This window comes from Lissotriton helveticus, chromosome 5_1, assembly GCF_964261635.1.
Source record: "Lissotriton helveticus chromosome 5_1, aLisHel1.1, whole genome shotgun sequence".
NCBI lineage: Eukaryota > Metazoa > Chordata > Amphibia > Caudata > Salamandridae > Lissotriton > Lissotriton helveticus.
This window is the reverse complement of record NC_136065.1, coordinates 324,823,772-324,844,068: the sequence shown is the minus strand read 5'-3', so window position 1 is coordinate 324,844,068 and position 20,297 is coordinate 324,823,772. Positions and strand designations below refer to the sequence as shown.

Genomic DNA, 20,297 nt, shown 5'->3' with positions numbered 1-20,297 from the left:
TACTCACTACTCTGCACTCACTACTCTGCGCACTCACTACTCTGCGCACTCACTACTCTGCGCACTCACTACTCTGCGCACTCACTCCTCTGCACTCACTCCTCTGCACTCACTCCTCTGCACTCACTCCTCTGCACTCACTCCTCTGCACTCACTCCTCTGCACACTCACTCTGCACTCACTACTCTGCACACTCTCTGCACACACTCTGCACTCACTACTCTGCACTCACTACTCTGCACTCACTACTCTGCACTCACTACTCTGCACTCACTACTCTGCACTCACTACTCTGCACTCACTACTCTGCACTCACTACTCTGCACTCACTACTCTGCACTCACTACTCTGCACTCACTACTCTGCACTCACTACTCTGCACTCTGCACACTCACTCTGCCCTGTGCACACCACTGATATCATGGAATCTTCCACCACACTTTCTAAAACTCTATAGTCCGAAGCATAATAGGCACAGAACCAAAAGAAGGGTAGACATTGCTTAAAATAATCTTATTGTATTTATGAGAAGTAAAAGCGAGACTGTGAAATGTGCTGAATATCAGTTTGTTACGAATCAACAGAGTGGAGTTAGAGAACCAAGAAATAGTAATTTAGAATCCGGGTTAGAAGGAGTAGTAATCACAAGCTGAGGATCAACGGGCGCAAAACAGCGTGGTGGGCGCGCACGAGACGCAGCGTGGGCGTGCACATCAGCTGAAGATCGCCGGAGAAGACACCGAGTCTGCCTGCTGCCATGACTGACCCGCTGCGGCGGGAAAGAGCCCGGTGAGTGGGGGTAGAGGGGGGCGGCAGAGAGGGAGTGGGCAGAGAGGGAGGGTGTGTGTGTGTGTGCGTGCGTGTGTGTGCGTGCGTGTGTCTGTCTGTCTGTCTATGTGTGTCTTTCGCGTGCCTGCCTGCCTGCCTGGGTGTGTGCGCGTCCACAGACCCTGGTCGGCTCGTGCACCGCTCTGTACTCCCTTGCGAGCTTACTCGGCGACAATAGTTCTCGTTGCCGAGACCTAAAAAACTACTCGTTGTTTTGAGGTCATGTTAGCCTCTAGATGGCGCTGTTCCGTACGAAGCGAGAAGCCTTCTATCCTAACATCAGCAGGCGGAACTGCTTTGTGCTGCCTCAGGTATTCACAAACTGCCAGTGCACATGCTGTGCTGAGGTCATGCCCCCGAATGACCTGCTTCCTGGCGCTCAGCGGAAAAGCGCCCAATTTGCTAAATTGCAATTGGGCACGCGGCGGAGTTTATTTTCAGGAAGATCTGACAACTTAGTCAGTGCTTACGCAAAGGTTCATGCCACCAGGATGGCTCAGTGAGCTGATGCCAGCTTCTGACACGTGGTATGATCTACAGGTCGCAAGATAGAAACCCAGCAGTACTGGTTGAGCCATGCACCTCCCATGACCTCCTTTACAGTGCTTCCAAATGGCAGTTCAGTGAGTCAGTATGTAAAAATAAAGTATTGTTTTCTTTATTGTTCCCAATCAGTGGCGTCAATAGGGTTGGTGTCACCCAGTGCGGGTAACTCATGGTGTCACCCCTCACGACACGACATACTCCATGAATCCACGATGGACCTCCTCGAGGAGATGTATTCATCTGTGCAGCACCCACGGAGGGGGTCCTTCTTCTTCTGCCATCATTTTGAGTTACAACACAGGCCTTGTGCATATCTTCTGACTAACCCCCCTACCTCCCACTCCAACCCACCCACCCGCAGCCTTAAAATTTGCTAATCACTGTAGCTTTCATGGCTTGTTCAGCTCTCCACGCCATCCTCTTTCCTTCACAGTTACAAGAGGACATCTTCTGAATCCTACCCCAGCATCTTACAGGTCCGGTCGGGGTAAGCATTATGAAAATACTGTCCTCACTTGGCTCCTGACTCCGTATATGCCTGGCTTTTCAATACTCAACTTATGTAACTCTGGAAATACAGGGAAATTGCTTCAGGCATTTGTTTTTTGTATTTTACCAAAGGCATTTTTAACATTTGCATAAAACATAACATAATAGGTCATCCATATAATGTTCATTGGTGCTGTTTTTAGAGATACGTCTGTCGCATTTTAAATATAATTTAGGCACATTCGAGACTGATAAAATGAAATGTAATGTAATTTGGGAAAGAAATACAAGTGTTACCAGGTGATACACTCTTCAGTCAACGTGCCAAATGCAAGTAACTACTGTACCTTTACTCCAGCCCACATTCCCAGTAGCCAGACAAAAATCAACATAAATGGAAACTGGGTTAGCATTACAGCTGACGGTAAAATGCAATGCAGTCTGCGAGAGGACAGTACACCCACAAGAAGCAAATGTCTTCTTTAAGGGCAAAAGAACACGTTCACCCTTCAACTCCTTAACACAACAAAACAATCTTGAGGGGGTGTGGGGTGTAGTGGCGAGGGGGATGCCTCCTTATTTGGTATCCACAGAAGCGGGAGCAGCAAATTGGTGGGCATGGGTAAAAGGGTTTCTTGCACAGAAGTGGAAGAAGCGCCATTCAGTGCGGGTAACTCATGGTGTCACCCCCTCACGACACAAATTAGCTGCTTGAGTGATTAGCGCAAACCGGAAATCCGGTTTTGTGCACAAACTTCTTGATGGTGTCTAAATCTGGATTCCCACAGGATGGCAAGTTACTTTTCCTAAAAGCACCTCAGCTGCAGAGCATTGCAAAACATTTCAGTAAACTTGATCCTCAACATTTGCTGGGATTAAAATCGTGTGAATTAACAATGCGCAGTGAAGAGGAAACCCTTTTTGGGGCGAACTTCATCGCACTCCCACCCCTCGATCCATGACTGATGAGTGCTACAGAAACTGTGGTCTGCAGCGTGGTAGTTTCCAAACAGGACCGAATTAAGCAAGGGAGTCCAAGGTCACGGGCTAGGTGTGATATAGGAAGAGGTGTGGTGCGCCCTAGCGGTTACAAAACAGGAACCTCGCATAGTTTTAAACCATGACTCACTTTATTTCTCTCAGGCCCCCTTTCCCCTATTTTTTGTTGGCTATTCTGTGACACTCTCTGACTTTCCCTCGTTGTCTCTCTCTCTCTCACTCTCAATCTCAATCTCTCTCTATCGCGCGCCCTCTACCTCACTCTCTTCCTTCTGTGTCACTCTCACTGTTCCTTGCATGTGTCCTATGTTGCAAATGCGTTTGCCGTTTAACCACTTTGTGAATTATTTCCTATACTTTCTTTTTCTACAAAACCACTGATTAAATCTCCAGATACATTAGCCACCTTTTACATTTTGGTCAGGTGTCACCCCATGTGATGGTGTCACCCGGTGCGGTCCGCACCCCCCTAGTGATGCCACTGTTCCCGATTACTAGTGCGGAAGCTTAAATGTACAATGAAACCCATAATGATAGGACTCTTGCCCCACGCACAAAAAATAAATTAATTCATCGTTGAAGCACTACTATCTTGAAGGAACTATGAGATGGCGGAACTGTGATGCGGAGGCTCCGACTCATGCAAATGTTCTGCCTTCAAGTTCCATCAGAAAGGGCTTGACTCGGAGGTGGAACCTAAACACCCTCTCGGTTTACAGAGAATCAGCAAGAACCAGGACACAACCTCCCCAGTGATGATAGGCTCCAGAAGGTTCTTAGAAGCACAATCACTTACATGGCGTTTTCCATGATACGGGAACGGACGGTAGACACCTGGTCGTTTTGATTGGGAAGGTTGGTGGCGTATCAGGGCCACTTCCATTATCCTGCGTTTCTACAGCTGAAAGTTGCGTCGTCTACACAATTGATTATTGATATACACCCTTGTTATTGTTTTATCTTCGGACAAATTTGGGTCTAGAGATTTAAATGGATTGGTGTATTACACCCTTTTGAAGTGACATATTGCTGTTTTAGAAAAGTGGCTTCCCACTGACTTGGATGGAATAAGGAATTGATAGTACTGTGAATTGAATCATATTGATGACCTTGTACTGACTTCAATTGGAGCTAACGGAAAACGTCTGAATGCGGGCTATATAGTACATGACCAGGAGCTTGGCCACAATAACGTTTTGAAATCGGATTCGATTAGGCGCCACCTGATTTGATTGCCTATCATTTGGAACTTTATGTGGTTCACTCATCATATCATCTGCCCTGACGAAGTTCCTTTGATAGGAACGATACGCGTTGGCTGTTGTTCCCTTTTTATAAGAAGAAGAATAAAAGAATATTGATAAAGTTTACTTCTGGCTCTTCTGTGACTGCATACCTGGTGCTGCCTTCACGCTTCTTGAAGTTTTTTCTCTGGAATTCCAGTGGGACCCAACAGCAGCAGGTTCCGGAGGCCTTATGCACAGAAACTGATATATATGGGACTTTAGGATTGAGGTGCTCAACTTGTAGTCGGCTGTGGGTGCTATAGTGTTTTTTCACTTACATGATGTAACTGCGGTCACCACAACGTTTAACAGAAGCAGGACCTTAAATTTACAATTTGAAAATGCAGGCGTATTTCACAGTTTGTGAGTGATGTCCTTGAGGCCTGTTAGTGTGTGCAAAATATTTCAATGACCTAAAATGTTTTAATACAGAGCTTAATTATATTAAGGGAAGTTCATTTACATGTCCACGGTATACCTATGTTTTTAGGTCGAGCCTATAGCGTCAGCGCGCATGCACTGCTCGCTTTGCGAGGCATGCAGTATTCAGTATGGAGTGGAAGGTCCATGGAAGCTCTGCCCACTCTCCGCCCATCTTTTTTATTGGCTTAGTTTCTAAATGCTGCCTTCCCATTGGTTTTAGGCTGGTTAGTCCCTCCTTATGACGTGCATGTCCTCATTTGTATCCTTCCATGGCTACTGGCCCCTTTACTTAGAGTGTTGCACAGTACGTCTATTTATATTATGAGCACTATTTTCTTTGCCTTCTCGCCCGTCCTTACTCCCATTTGCAATGCAATAGGTCTCGCGTAAATGCGAGTCCTATTGCATTGCAAATGCTTGCTACTTTGTAGGGCCTAGTATAGTGGTGCGGAGCGCTTCGTTGGAATTTGAAGCTTGTCTCCACTAATGTGATACGATAACAGCGGGGATAGTGCTTCTATTGGCTGATGACTCAATAACAAATCAGCTTACCTCTACATTGGTCACCTCCTCCCTCCTGCCACCAATCATTCACCCACTCATGCCTGATTCGCCTTACGATTTTAGGGCTAGTGGGAAGGAGTGAAAGTTTCACATAGGCAACCAGCTCTTAAAAACCATAAAATACTTGGCAAAACCAAGTGGTCTGTCCTTGACAAACCGGCTGATTTTTTTTCACTTCTCTTTTTCCTGCAAACATACGCAATAAACATTAAAAGAGCACAAATAATAAGCATACATGTCTCGTCTATAGGTGGCATACAGGTTTAAAAAAAAAAAGAGAGTAAATAACGAAAACCTTTATTTTGGTAATTTTCCTTTATTGTGTTACCTGAACTCCAAAATCCAGCAATTCATTTACACTTCATCAGCAGGGCTAAGTTGAAATTGACCAACTGTAGAACGCAGTTTTGTTTTCAAAAGCGTTAGTCTCAAAATGTTCATTCAACATTTGGCTGATTTATATAGAATTTAATCAGGGTCATGGTGTGTGAGGGACGAAGAAAGACTAAAAACCTTATGAAAACATTGTCTTTTAACACCTTAGGAGCTAGTAAACAAACCTCCCCAGTGCTGCGCTGTCCATTATCCAGTGCTGAACTGGACGTCCAGCGGTCGCACGCATCACTGGGGAGGTAGTGCCCGTGACGACCGTTGGCCGACGGCAGCACCTAAAGGGTTAACATCCCTACATGGAATCAGCCAATCCTTACTGCACAGGTCAGGAACATGACTTATGGTATCATGTAATGGACACACTTATCAGCCTTGTCAATATCCATTAAAAAAAACAGTTTTCGATTTTCTGCATATTTTCTATGGGGGTAATTAAGGCTAAACAATATTGTGTGGAAAAGTAGCACCTAGGATGGCCTTTCAAGTTAAAATGCAGGCATCTCCTGCTAATGTGCAAACATCAACATTCCTCTAAAACAAATGGCAGTGCTAAGACAACGCCCTTACCCTGAACTACAAGCGTACACATCGGTTCAGTTGGCGCTACCTGCTACCCGAACTCCACACGTTATCATGCGTGGCAGCCAGGGCTCGAGTCGGGGTACCACGTGGGTGGACGGCGTCCCCCAATTATTTTACAGGGAGCTCGATAACTATAAACTGCAACTGAGTGCACGCTACCTTTCGTGGCGTCACTTCCTGTCATGACGTCAGCGTCCCCCAACTTCTTTTATAGGTTTCGTCCTGGCGTTGCAACTGCGTAGCAGTTGCTCCGCCCAGGCGAAATCTAATGTTATCTCTATAGTGGGGACTTGAAACCGCCCCTTCTTCCATTGGCTAGCTCCATAAATGGAGGCTAGCCATTGGAAGAGATTGGCCGTCAATCACGTTTTCCTGTGAAAACGCGATTCGGGGGCGTTTCTGGGTCTTTTTTTAAGCCCCGCCCCTTGTTGCCGTGTGTCCCGGGCCGCGCTGTGATTGGCTGCAGGCCCGGGACACCCCAGTAACGTCATTTGTTGCTCCGCCCAGGCGAAATCTAATGTTATCTCTATAGTGGGGACTTGAAACCGCCCCTTCTTCCATTGGCTAGCTCCGTAAATGGAGGCTAGCCATTGGAAGAGATTGGCCATCAATCACGTTTTCCTGTGAAAACGCGATTCGGGGGCGTTTCTGGGTCTTTTTTTAAGCCCCGCCCCTTGTTGCCGTGTGTCCCGGGCCGCGCTGTGATTGGCTGCAGGCCCGGGACACCCCCGTGACGTCAGCCAATCACAGCACGGCCCGGGACCTGACTTGTTTACTTCATTGCCTACAATGGAGCACACAACATTCTAATACATCTTGGACTCTTTTTTCCGACTCCACATAAGGTGTGCCCACAGAACCGTCAGCACATTTTAATATTTGTTTTCAATTATCTGAGCAGCAAACCGATCGTAGGAAGTGACACAAATTAAAGGAGCGAGAAACCTCGAATCCATCATATTAGCTCACGCCTCAGCTTCCTTTATTACAGACATCCGGCTGCCCTTTTGAAATGCCCGTTGGCACTGCCAACTTCGTACCACGGCACACAAAGCCAAGGGTGTCTCCTCACAGATTTGAGCGAGAACTGGGCAGGAAAGGTGGCTAGCAGGCCTTCATTTCCTTATACGTGCCCATTGGCACCGCCAGGACCCCCGGCACAAGAATCACAGACGTGCAAGCTGGTCAGGCATTACTTTGGATTGTCAGAGATGCTGTAGGGAGGGGCTCCGTCTGTGGTGCCCCTTGCCCATCACTAGACGCCTCTGCCAGCTAGAGACGTGCCCCCTTCAGGGAGCTGGCGCCTGGGCTGCCCCGGTGACCCCGCGCCCCAGCCTCATGGTTCCCGAAGCCTGTGGTCGCAGGCTTGTTCCAGCCACGGAGCTGGTGGGCACTTGTGCACGTCCTCCTCGGCGGGCTTGGCATCCGCTGGGCCCTGGCACTGGCCCACACCCGGCTCTGGCGACTGCAGATTGGCCCGAATTTCTTGGGCTGGAGCCGGGACTGCTCTTCCCCCTCAACATCCACCCTCCTCCTCTTCCTCTCCTCCCCTTTCCCTGGATCCCGCTGCTGCACAAACCAGGACTGTGCACAGCAGCCAAGCGGAGCCCGGGCACAGGATCCGGGAGCGCGGGCTGTGCAGGGTGGCAGGGCACAGCGCGACCATATGTCAAGGACTGGGCAGAACCAGACGGCCCCCTCCCTCCGAGGACAGGTGAGGGACCCTACTCCGTTCGGAAGACGTCTCTGCATAGTCTAGGCTGGCACCGCTACACTCTCAAGTGCCGCGAAGCAGCTCCCAGCTGCACGTGGCACTATACCGAAGGAATGATATCAACGGGCGCAGTAAGGAAAGGGATGAAATGGTGATCTGGCGGGCCAGATACTCCGTGACTTTGTGTCTGTGCCTGTGGCAGTGCCGAGGGCACCCTTTCCTGAATGTGGGTCTCCGCGGAGAGGGCAGAGGCATCTGTGCCAGGGTTACGGGGAGCCCAGGAGCTGGGCGCCTGAGCTCCCCAGTGACGTCCTCCGTTTTTACGACTCTTCTTTAATTTTTGGCCTCGCCGTTTGTTTTTAGGCGCTCCGAGGCCACCCGTGCGCCATTTAACGCTATGTCAAATTAAATGAAGTTATTAACCTGTTGCTAATGTCTGCCCGTGCCTCCTTCAGTGACTCCACCTTTTCTCTGCCTCCTTTTCACGAAAGGCAGCGAAGCCCCCACAGCGCCCACCTAGCCTCATGCGTCTGCCCTGTGCGCCACACGCGCCTCATTGGGCGCAATAACAATACTTTCCCCCAAACGTATCCTCTCTTTCTATCCTTTAGGTTCATCATTCCTCTCCTCGCTAATTATCCTCCCTCTCCGCCTCCACCTTTCTTCATTGTTCCTTCCCTTCTCTCTCACACCCCGTATCCGTTCCCACCTGCACTGCTTTTATCCCCCCTCTCTCTAACGTTTTCTCTCTTCTGTCTGTCTTGGTCAGACCCTCTTTCTCATTGTTTCTGTATCCCTTTCACTCGCTGACACCCTTCTGCTACGCTCTTCTTCCCCCATTCACTCCTCCACCCCGTCTCTGCCTTTCTAACTTTATTCTTTCTCTCTCTTTTACTTTCCATATCTCCTCTGTATAAACTCTGTGCCTCTTCCAGTCTTTCTCTTAACACTCTCTTTCTCTAGCTCCTCTCTTCGTTTAGTCTCTCTCGCCGCCCCCTTTCTTTCTTCGATTTTCTCTTTATTCTCTCTCTGAATCATCACTTGTTTTTTTTCTCTTTCCCTTCCATCTTGCCCCTTCCCTTTAGCTCCTCCTTTCTCTGCCGCGCTCTCTCTCTCTCTCTTTCCCTCTTCCCTTTCCCTTCTGTCCTTTATTCTTCTTCGCTCCCTCTTTCTACTTCTCTCCTTTATCTCCTTCGTCCTTTCCTAGTCATAAGTCTAAGTTTCGAATTAAACATATTTTGTGGGAGAGGGCCCCGTTCCGGAAGGAGCTGTCGGGAGACAAACCAACCACCCGCTGTTGGAGCTGTGGAGACGCAGGGCCCACGCCAGCGAGCGGTGGGGGCTGGGTGGGGGTAGTGGAGGGAAAGATGTCATGTAAACACCGCCTGCCGGCGCGGCGTGCGAATCTGCTGTACCTCAGGGCGCGTCCCCCTCACAGCGGGCAGCAAGCTGTCGAGGGCCCAGTCTGCCAGGCTGTCGCAGTGGCGTAACGCAAGATGACGGCTCCCCCATGCAGAATGAAATGTGGGCCCCAGAGTCTCACACTGAACAGATATTCGTGTGTCTTGGGCTCAATAGCCCCCCCCCCCCCACCCCTTCCGAAGGAGTGAGGTCTCCATGCGCCCAGCCCGTGTTACCCCCTTCCAGGCACTTTCGCCGGGCCTCTGTCTGCCCGCAATATTTACTTACCAGATTTGTAATTCTGTTTGTTATTGCTCGGGAAAGCAGAGTGGCTTTCCTGAGCTCTAAACTGTTTCATATTGCTTGCCAGCGTACGCGTTCTGCTGGCATGCAATGGCAAGGAAGGGCTGAGGGGGTGGCCCTCTCCAACACAAGGTACACTAGGCCCCCTCCCCTCGCACCTCGGGGGCTGCAGTGGGGTCTCCATTATGCCCCTGTGCTGTCGGATTCAAAGCCCTGTCAGCGCTTGTGAAAACAACGTAGGCCACTTTCGTTTGACCACAGGCCTTTCATCCTGGTATTTTCCTCTTAGGGTGCACCTCGAAATGATCGCCCAAACTTACTAGCTAGTAGGTCGTTTTTTCCAAATCTGGCTTTGAAACTGAGACCGATACAGACTATTGATCACCCCTAACCCCCCAAAAAAACTTATAGAGGAGTTTTTGATCAACAGGCCTCATCCATTGGTCTGTTGAACTGTCATTCACATTTTGCATTCACCCACCCCTGCATTGGGCTTTACCTGCTGGCACCATTCAGTAAAAGTGACTGCACAAAGCCAGTACACGTTGTTCACATCTGCCTAAAAGTATTTTTTCCAGTTGCATAGGCAGTTCAAAGTGTGCTTTTATAGTTTATTTTAACTTTAAATACCAGCTATTTATTTTGCCTGCAATTCGTGTGTTCAGTTAGATGGTGATTTTTTTTTAGGTTTCGTCCTGGCGTTGCAACTGCGTAGCAGTTGCTCCGCCCAGGCGAAATCTAATGTTATCTCTATAGTGGGGACTTGAAACCGCCCCTTCTTCCATTGGCTAGCTCCATAAATGGAGGCTAGCCATTGGAAGAGATTGGCCGTCAATCACGTTTTCCTGTGAAAACGCGATTCGGGGGCGTTTCTGGGTCTTTTTTTAAGCCCCGTCCCTTGTTGCCGTGTGTCCCGGGCCACGCTGTGATTGGCTGCAGGCCCGGGACACCCCAGTGACGTCATTTCCCGGGCCGCGCTGTGACTGGCTGCCGGCCCGGGACACCCCCGTGACGTCAGCCAATCACAGCACGGCCCGGGACCTGACTGGTTTACTTCATTGCCTACAATGGAGCACACAACATTCTAATACATCTTGGACTCTTTTTTCCGACTCCACATAAGGTGTGCCCACAGAACCGTCAGCACATTTTAATATTTGTTTTCAATTATCTGAGCAGCAAACCGATCGTAGGAAGTGACACAAATTAAAGGAGCGAGAAACCTCGAATCCATCATATTAGCTCACGCCTCAGCTCCCTTTATTACAGACATCCGGCTGATAATGTTTATGTCATTACGGGGCTGGGCTTTTCCTTTTTGTTTAGTTTCATAAAGACGTTTTATTAGAAGGAGCGCCCGGCACCAAATGTACAGTAGGCAGCTGCATGCTCGCGGGCAGGCCCTCCTGCTCGGAAAGGCACAAACCCTGCAATGTGTTCGCTCTTGCTTAATGCTTGCACGAAAGTAGGTCAGACGTCTCCCGTGCTCGAACAGCCCGAAGCTACGCTATGTAATTACAAAGCAGGGAGGCAGCGCGACCCCTCCACATCACGGCTACACCTTGCTAGCGCCAAACTGCTGTGCTCAGCCCGCTCCCAGGGGGGCTCGCCGCGGGAGGGGCCTTCTTGGCACTGAACGGCGGAGTGTGCAGTTCCACAAAGGCTGCAGATTACGCCCCTACGCTTTGATATTTACATGAATATTTACATGAATACATTTCCCGGCATCGAGCTATTAAACATAATAATAGCGGTGGATTACCAGCCGGGAGAGCCGTGGCGGCTTCTGTTATTATTGCTGGCACGATCTGATATTACGAAAATTAAGGCTTGGGAGGGGGGCATCGGCGTCATGTACTTTCCCCTATGGAGAATGTTCATTGGTGATGTTTCTCCCCACAGAGACATCACAAAGTTTTAACACAGAGCTCTCATCTCAGGAGTATGGCCTGGTGTCCATTGAACCCCTTCCTGCTGAATGACCGAGACTAGTGTGACCGAGAACCCGTTACATACAAAATATGAAAGACTACAAGTACCAGAATTCATTGCAACCTCACTAGGCACCGACGCGAAGTTTAGAAATTCTGAAACTGCCGTATCTAGGACAAGCAGATTATCTCTTCCTAAAGTTTCAGATGGCGGAAGTTAACAGCCCAACAAAATCACCCTTGCTTCTGAATGAAGGAAGTTGTCAGCTACTGTGAAAAGCCCCCATGGCCAAATCAAATGATGAAAAGGTGAGCTCTACTGAAGATATGAGGGTAAAAAGTATCAGACTGCCCACATGCGAATTGCAATAGAATTTACAAGTGAGAACAAAATTAAATAATGTCGTGAGAGAGATAGCAAGTACCAGAATGCACTGGGTCTCACTCTGGAATAACACTCGTAGACGCGTTGTTGAAATAAATCCCCAAAACGAACATATGTTTTTAGACAATGAACTGGGCCTGTCTTAATGCTCTGTAGCATCCATTTTGTGTGTTGGGGCGGGGAGACAGGCGAGAAAGAGGCAGTTTTTCGACCTTCTCTCACAGCATTATATATTTATGATGGCAGATTACCCAGGAAAACGAATGTTCTGATTTTGGACAATTAGCATACTTACCTGGATATTGTTTTTGCAAGGGAAAGATTTTTTTGCAAATGTATATTATAACAGCGACCCCTATAATAAAAAAATAAAGTATAACAAATCAACCTACAAATTATGGTTGGGGGTGTAAGAACCATGTTAATCTCCTTCGTACGCATTTTTTTGTGCCCAATCCTGGAATGGCATTAAGCAAAAATTGCAACTTGAGAAGTAGCCCTTCGAAGCTGACATTTTGTACTTTGACGATTCTGATTACAGTGAATCAACCAACACATACATAAAAAAAAAAATCATTTACAATGCCAATAGCTCTAACTTTTACAAAGGCGAAACCGTTGCATTGTAAATGCTTGTTTAGGACTTGTGCCCTGGTGGCAGCTGCATTAAGTGTCTAATAAGATATGAGAAGGGGCAATGTGCTGGCTCCAATCTTCCTGAGCTCAATCTTGAGTTTGGTGGGCTTAATGTGCCGCCCTTGCAACACCTCTGTTAAGCACCTGAACTTGAACAGGTGCGTCATGTTTGTGGGTGCTACAAGGCGAGTGATGCCGAAATGTTCTTTTCCATGCTGAAAGCAGGAGCAATAAGACAGGAGGTTGGGAAGTTTCTTTCTAACTAGGTGACATCAAAGTCTTAGACAAACTGAGTTATGCTTACTCTCTCAAGTACCGTCTGTCCAGCCCATTAGCAACAAATATCCACTTGTTGATGACAAGCCAACCACAACCCAAAAGACCGCTGCTGAAAAGTGACAATAGGCTAGCCATGATGTTGCTTGAAACATAGTATATTTCGCAGCTGCAGATTGAGGCTGGAAACTGACTGATGTGACATGCCACCACGTCACAAAATCCTCCACTTTCCCTTTAGGTTAGACAATCACTGTGTGTGCAGGCCAAGGCAGCAAGCGTAGTTAGATGAAAGGAGAGATTTTGTTTGACTGGACATAAAGAAGAGAAGCGTACAAAAAAGGCAACGTGTTAAGCGCATGTGTCACCCTCCTTTGGGATCAGCTCTTTACACTCACTTGACCAATCCTCTCCATCCGCTGAGGTAGTAATCCATTAGCACATCTTGGTTGTCATTTGCCAGACAGGACTTAAAATCTGCCAGGACGTCCTTCAATGAAAAGGTTTCCACCGCCTCAGTCATTTTCAGCTTTATAAAGCAAACAAGAAAAAGAATACTAGGTTAGGAACAATAATTCACTGTAAAAGGGTCACTCCATTCACAACTTCTTACTTTAAGATCAAATCCACAGTCAGCGATCTTGAACACTACCCTTCAAACCTCAATTGGTAGTGCCAAGAAATACTGCCTTAAACAGACTTTTGTAACTTATACATGACCTTTTCCAATCCAAACAGGGTTCTATCAGATTCACCCCTCAGCAGCTGGTAGATCATGTCTACTGAGCTTGTCAATATTAACAGTTCATAAGAAATAAAAAAAGCAATTTGGCTTTCTTGTTACACACTATAAAATGCACAACCCAAGGCACTGTTTTGCTAACAGAGCTTGAACATAAACACCTTTGTTCCTTATAAAATAGGATCACTGACAAAGCAAACGAGGAACGCATATTTTTATCTACACCAGTGAACAACATTTCACGCAGGTCATTTTTTTGTTACAAACATGTACCTAACAACACAAGTCCAGTTAACGATTTTAACAACAAATATTTATTTTATCTTTGTAAATTATGTAATTAAAGTGCTACATATAATGCTGGCACTTTCAAGACCCTGGAAACCAAAACTCAACAAGCAGATAGAATCAGGGCAATACCATCCACAAAGAATGATTCTGGCCTTTCATATTAGTACACCACCACCTATTGAGGCAATAAGCATATGGAGGCAATCCCTAAAATTATGGATAGACTGCTTACTAACATGTACACTGGATCTGTGAAAGAAATGTGCACCCATTGATCCAATTTCCGATTTAGAAAGTTATAAAAAAAATCATCACTGCTGTATGGACCAGAGAATTGGAGCACAGTGTGACATCTTAAAAAAAGTGTAATCAAAAAGTAGGTTTGAGCCACAGTTCCATATAGGATGCTCTAGGAATAGGATATACATTTAGACATATAGGATGTTCTAGAGCTCTTTTTGAAGGTCTCAAGACGCTGGAGGGGACTGGATTTCCAAGAGAGATAGTGTAGTTTGTGAAGTGAGGCAATTGAGGCTGCCTCTCACGTCTTATTCTCTTACCACAAATTTGACAATTACTGCACTCTTAATATTTCCAAAATTCCAAAGGATTAAATTATGCATAAACTTTATTCCAAAGGATTAAATTATGCATAAACTTTTTTTTTACACTGAACAAAAAACTGTTTTGTTTTTTGTAAAGTGGCAGTACAGACTTTGACAGATGGATCAGAAAACCCAGCATGTGGGTTAATCTCCTTAAATACAAGTATATTTGAATGAGGCAAATGAATGCATTTGATATTTTAATGACAACAGTATTTTTATTATATTAATTTATCGAAGGGTATTTTTAAAGCACAATATTCACTCTCCTAAAGTCTCTTGGAGATGCCTTTTCCATCTTTTGGAGTTTGCAAGGTTCATTAAATCAAACTTTCAAGTAACTAATGAATAGAGCAGAACATTACCAACAACAAGGCTGAATAAATGAAGATACTAAAGTCTGTCAAAGTTGGAATTGGTAGGATTCAAAGATGCGACACAAAGGTTACACAGAAACTTGTTTAACAGTGACCTCAAACCAGTGAGAGGCGTTACCAGATTTAATGACGGAAAACGCCCCGCCACAGCTTGAAGTGGGTTTTGGAATTTTTTAATTGTAGGTTATCCTACTATAGGGAGCAATTCCGCCTTCTCTATATCCTTTATCTCCTACCTTTAGGGCTGCGAGGTAGAAAACAGGACTGTGTGTTAGCCATTCAAAAAAATTTCAATCAAAGAGAAGGTCCGAACAGAGAAAGATTCCACACCTTGAGTAGGCATGCGGCCAGACTTGAAGCAGCAAGGCGGGGAAGAAAATGCCCTCAGAACAAGAACAGCTTAAACCACGGATTACATCTGGACAAAGAACAAAATAAGTGAGAATCCCAAAAGAAACAATTCCCACAAGTAAAGTAAAAAACAAAGAAAAGTCAGTGCAAGCATTTTTCGTTTCTGATACCATTGTATAACTCGTGCTGCAAAAAACAGAAGAGATAAGGAAAGGGATAAGCTTTGATAAATTGTTATTTTATAAACCATTCTTAACACAGATGGGTGTCTTGGCACTGCGGGGAATGATTAAAGGAGAAAAAATAGACGAGTGATCCTATTTAAACAAGTGTGCTTTTAATGGTTTCCATAATGCAACAAAAAACAAGTTTCGTGGCAGAGTCTAAGGGAAGTGTATCCTAAACTTGGGTCCCAGGTAGCAGAAAGATGACCTTCCTACTCTCATAGTGCAGATGTTGGGTACTGAGGATAAAGTAAAGTGTTTTCTTTTAGTTACTATAAGGCTAAGGAAAATCAAGTGCACTAGGGTCTAGGAAAAGAATAATCATTGTGATCGGGTAGGTAATGAGATTAGGTAAAGGGTTAGAGTAAAGGACATGGTTAGGGTGAGTCTTGTTGCCATAGGCTAATGGGATCAAAAATGGTTACGGATAAACTAGGGGTTGTAAAACATGTTTGTTGTTAATGAAGTAATGGTAGCAAACGTGTTTGTTGTCACTATCCTAGTGGTAGGGGCTCCACTGAGACAGATACAGCATTACAAATATTGTTGGGGAACTTGAGGTTTGGGTGTGTTGGGTCAAGGTTATTAGTCATGATGATGTTCTTTGACTGACTAAAGATCCCTAAAAATAGCTAAAGGTTACTCACACGTCACACCCCGCCGTTCTCTGTCTCTAATAAGGAGGACTCTCATCTAATTATAATAATGACCAGTGCTAGGTAAACTGCACGAATACAAACTCAAATTCCACACATTCCTTGCTATTTCAAGGTTCAAAGGGCCTTAAAGTTACACTTAAGGTGGCATAATTCCGTGTGGGCCAGACCTGTCGGTCATGCAGAACACTTTTCTTTTTAGGTTCTGCTGCGCTGTGCTTGTGAAATCTATTTTTTTTATATCTTTAAATGGACTTATATCCTGCCTTCACTTTTGATTGGTCCATACACTTGCTATTTCACTTTCCTCCGTTTCTATTGGTTGTAGTCTGTTCTGCCTTCTGTGTCTCTCATCAGTTTCCCCTGAACTAATAACTCATTCCCACCCGCAATGGTGGTTCGAACTTTTTTCTTTTGATTATTGCTGCATATCGTTTACCGTTTGCATTTTATTCTCTTTCTCTCAAAACACCTTATATTGCTATATTTTACTACTAAACAGGCAGTCACAATTGCAGTTACTTTGCAGTTTCAAGATGTTTGATTTAAGTGGTACAACAGCCGCAGTGGCACCGGGGCCAAAAGCTCTAGGGACCCCACTAAACACAGATTATTGCGAAATTTTAGTACTATACAGTCACAAGTGCAGTTATCAAGCAGGCACTAGGGTCATGATTACAATGGTGCAGCAAGTACAGTGAAACCGGAACCAAAAGCTCCAGGCCAGGGGGCTCCAACCTTTTCTGTAATGAGTGCTACTTCTGATCAGTGAACATCATCAGAAACTACTGAAGGCCAAGTTACTAGCACATTGTTACCCGACACCCCCTCACCCAGCTTCATTGACTTTAAACCTAATGCTCTAGGCACACTACTAAACACCTAATGGTTACATTTTACTACTAACCAGTCAGTCACAAGTGCAATTACATTGCAGGCGCTAGGGTCATGATTGAAATGGTGCAGCAGGTGCAGTTACAGTGGGGCCCAAAGCTCTAGGAGCCACCCTAAACACCAAATATTGCTATATTTTACTACTAAACAGGCTAACTGTAGCATTTTAAAACTAAACAGTTGCAGTTACCTTGCAGTTGAAAGGGGCATGATTTGAATGGGAAACAACCTTTACAACGCAACTTTTACAACGAACTACCATTACAACAAAATTTTTACAACGCAAAAACCATTACAACGCATGTATTTACAACACATTTTTTTACAACGCAGGTACCTTTACAACGCATACCATTACAACGTAAGTATATAATTATATTTTAAATATTATATGTTTGAGTTTTTTTAAGGGGTATTTTTAGGGTTCAGGGTCAGTTTTCGGGTAAAGGGGTATTTTTAGGGTTCAGGGTCAGTTTTCAGTTTTTGGGTAAAGGGGTATTTTTAGGGTTCAGGGTCAGTTTTTGGGTAAAAGGGTATTTTTAGGGTTCAGGGTCAGTTTTGGGTTTTTGGGTAAAGGGGTATTTTTAGGGTTCAGGGTGAGTTTTGGGTTTTTGGGTAAAGGGGTATTTTTAGGGTTGAGGGTCAGGTTTTAGTTTTTGGGTAAAGGGGTATTTTTAGGGTTCAGTGTCAGTTTTCAGTTTTTGGGTAAAGGGGTATTTTTAGGGTTCAGGGTCAGTTTTTAGTTTTTGGGTAAAGGGGTATTTTTAGGGTTCAGGGTCAGTTTTTGGGTAAAGGGGTATTTTTAGGGTTCAGGGTCAGTTTTTAGTTTTTGGGTAAAGGGGTATTTTTAGGGTTCAGGGTCAGTTTTCAGTTTTTGGGTAAAGGGGTATTTTTAGGGTTCAGGGTCAGTTTTCAGTTTTTGGGTAAAGGGGTATTTTTAGGGTTCAGGGTCAGTTTGGGGTTTTTGGGTAAAGGGGTATTTTTAGGGTTCAGGGTGAGTTTTGGGTTTTTGGGTAAAGGGGTATTTTTAGAGTTCAGGGTCAGTTTTGGGTTTTGGGGTAAAGGGGTATTTTTAGGGTTCAGGGTCAGTTTTGAGTTTTTGGGTAAAGGGGTATTTTTAGGGTTCAGGGTCAGTTTTGGGTTTTTGGGTAAAGGGGTATTTTTTTTTAATTATTATATTATTTATTAAATATAATATATTATTTATATAATAATACAGGGGTATTTTTAGAGTTCAGGGTCAGTTTTGGGTTTTTGGGTAAAGGGGTATTTTTTTAATTATTATATTATTTATTAAATATAATATATTATTTATATACAGGGTAAAAATTAAATACAATTAAATTTAAATTACACTTAATTAAAATTGATTAAATTAAATAAAATTAATTAAAATTAATTAAATTAAATTAAATTATATTAATTTTAATTAATTTACATTAAAAAAAATATTATAAAATTACCAATATTTACGTTGTAATGGTATGCGTTGTAAAGGTATTTTCGTTGTAAATACATGCGCTGTAATGGTACTTCGTTGTAATGGATCCTGCGTTGTAAAAACTGCGTTGTAATGGTAGGCGTTGTAAAAGTATGCGTTGTAACGTCATACATCCGATTTGAATGGTGCCGCAGGTGTAGTGGCGCTATGGTTGAAAGCTCTAGGGACCACTCTAAACACAGATTATTGCTAATTTGGTCTACTTAACAGGCAGTTACAAGTGCAGTTAACTAGAAAGTACTAGGGTCTTGATTCCAATAGTGTAGCAGGTGCAATGGCACCAGGGCCAAAAGTTGTCAGAACTGCTCCAAACACCAAATATTGCCAAATGTAACCCCATAACAGGCATTTACAAGTGCAGTTATCTTGCAGGCACTAGGGTCATGATGTGAATGGTGCAGCAGTTGCGGTGGCACTGGGTCCAAAAGTTGTGGAACTTTATTTCTTACGATAAGGCTGCACACTGTTCACGTTTACTGATACTTACCTTCCCCTGACTGCACACATTTAAAACATGCTTGTTTAGCTCTGCTTTAGTGGGTAGAACTTTTAACGGATGTTCACATTCTTTATGATATTACTCTGCTAATTAAATTGCCTTTTTTGTCTGTGTCATGCGTTTGTTGCTAATATAAAAAAAATTCTTCATGCCATGTGTTTATTGTTGGCGTATTATGAAGCTTAAACCTGAATGAAGTAATTGCAGTGCTTCACATGAGCACACTCTGTGGTGCTCTGAAGGGAGGTTTTAACCTCCTTTACCCATTGGGACAGTTTCTGTATAACATTACAGCACCAGACAACTGCAGCAGTCTTTAATTGTAAACACGGTTATGTGCCTGTTCTAAAAGTATTCCTCAAGTTTTGTGATTGCAGCCTGTTGCTTCATCAGGCCAGGAAGGGAGGCTGTATTGTTTCAAGAGCAGTGAATTTGAAAATTACAGCTGCTGGGCATTATTGTCACATTGCGTCAATGCTTGTGTTTGTGAGCAAGCGTGTTTGGTGACTGAATGAAATTTGTAATGCTGTTCTTTTTCAGAAGGTATTATTTTGGCATACTTTAAAAAAAAAAAAGTTTTCTTCTTCTCTGGTGGTAGTTGTCCACATTTTTAGCACTGAGCGTTTAGCTTAGTAAGCATGTAGGTGGTAAGATCAGCTTTTTTTCGGTTTGGCCTTTACTGTGCAGCTTGGATTGTTCTAGAACCAAAATATGCTATATTGTTTGCTGCATTTTCCGTTGGCATATCAATATGGAATGTGGTAAATTGCCTATACTTTGTAAACTGAAGCAGGTGTTATTTCGTAATAGTGAGAATTTTTCCGTTTATCTTCACGGGGATGTAAAATGCATTCATATTTATTTGCATACTTTTAACACGTGGTATTTTAGCTTAATAATTGCTAAAAAGGGTTTGAGATCTCCAAAGTAATTTAAATAGCCTCCTGTATTTTTGTGGTTATATTATATAAAGAACATTAACTGCACATTCTTAAAACAGGCAAACGCTTTGTCTAATGTAGCTCGCTTTGCGCCTGGTATTTTAGCTTAATAATTGCTATAAAGGGTTTGAGTTGTTCAAAGTAATTTAAACAGTCTCCTGTATTTTCATTGTTATATAATACAAAGAACACCAACTGCACATTCTTAATCCCTCCCATGAGCCACGGCGCCATGGCCCGTGTAACGCTCAGGTGCGGGGAGAACTCCCCTCCTGTGCTGAACGTTCCACGGGAGCCAATGCACCTGTGACGAGCTCATCTCGTCATGAGCACATGAGTGCCGTGCCTCATAACAAGCTCAGCTCGTCATGAGCATGCGGGCGCTGTGCGCACCACCCTTCCCCCCCAGCACAGCAGGTGAATAATCCTCACAGCAAAGGGGTTAAAACAGGCAAAGTTC

The 20,297-nt window shown here is 44.6% G+C and overlaps 1 protein-coding gene across 5 annotated transcripts in view; it reads right to left on the bottom strand.

The window, feature by feature from the left end:
• CPTP (ceramide-1-phosphate transfer protein) overlaps positions 1 to 20,297 on the bottom strand; it is an 89,378-nt gene that overhangs the window by 33,348 nt on the left and 35,733 nt on the right. For 3 of the 5 annotated variants that reach the window (XM_078642388.1, XM_078642383.1, XM_078642385.1), the window contains one exon: positions 13,155 to 13,285. In XM_078642388.1, the coding sequence (XP_078498514.1) occupies positions 13,155 to 13,279 (125 nt within the window). In that variant the 5' untranslated portion in view covers positions 13,280 to 13,285. Of the gene's footprint in view, positions 1 to 13,154; positions 13,286 to 15,101; positions 15,190 to 20,297 lie in introns of all 5 variants that reach the window. The other 2 variants (XM_078642386.1, XM_078642387.1) reach the window with 1 other exon arrangement.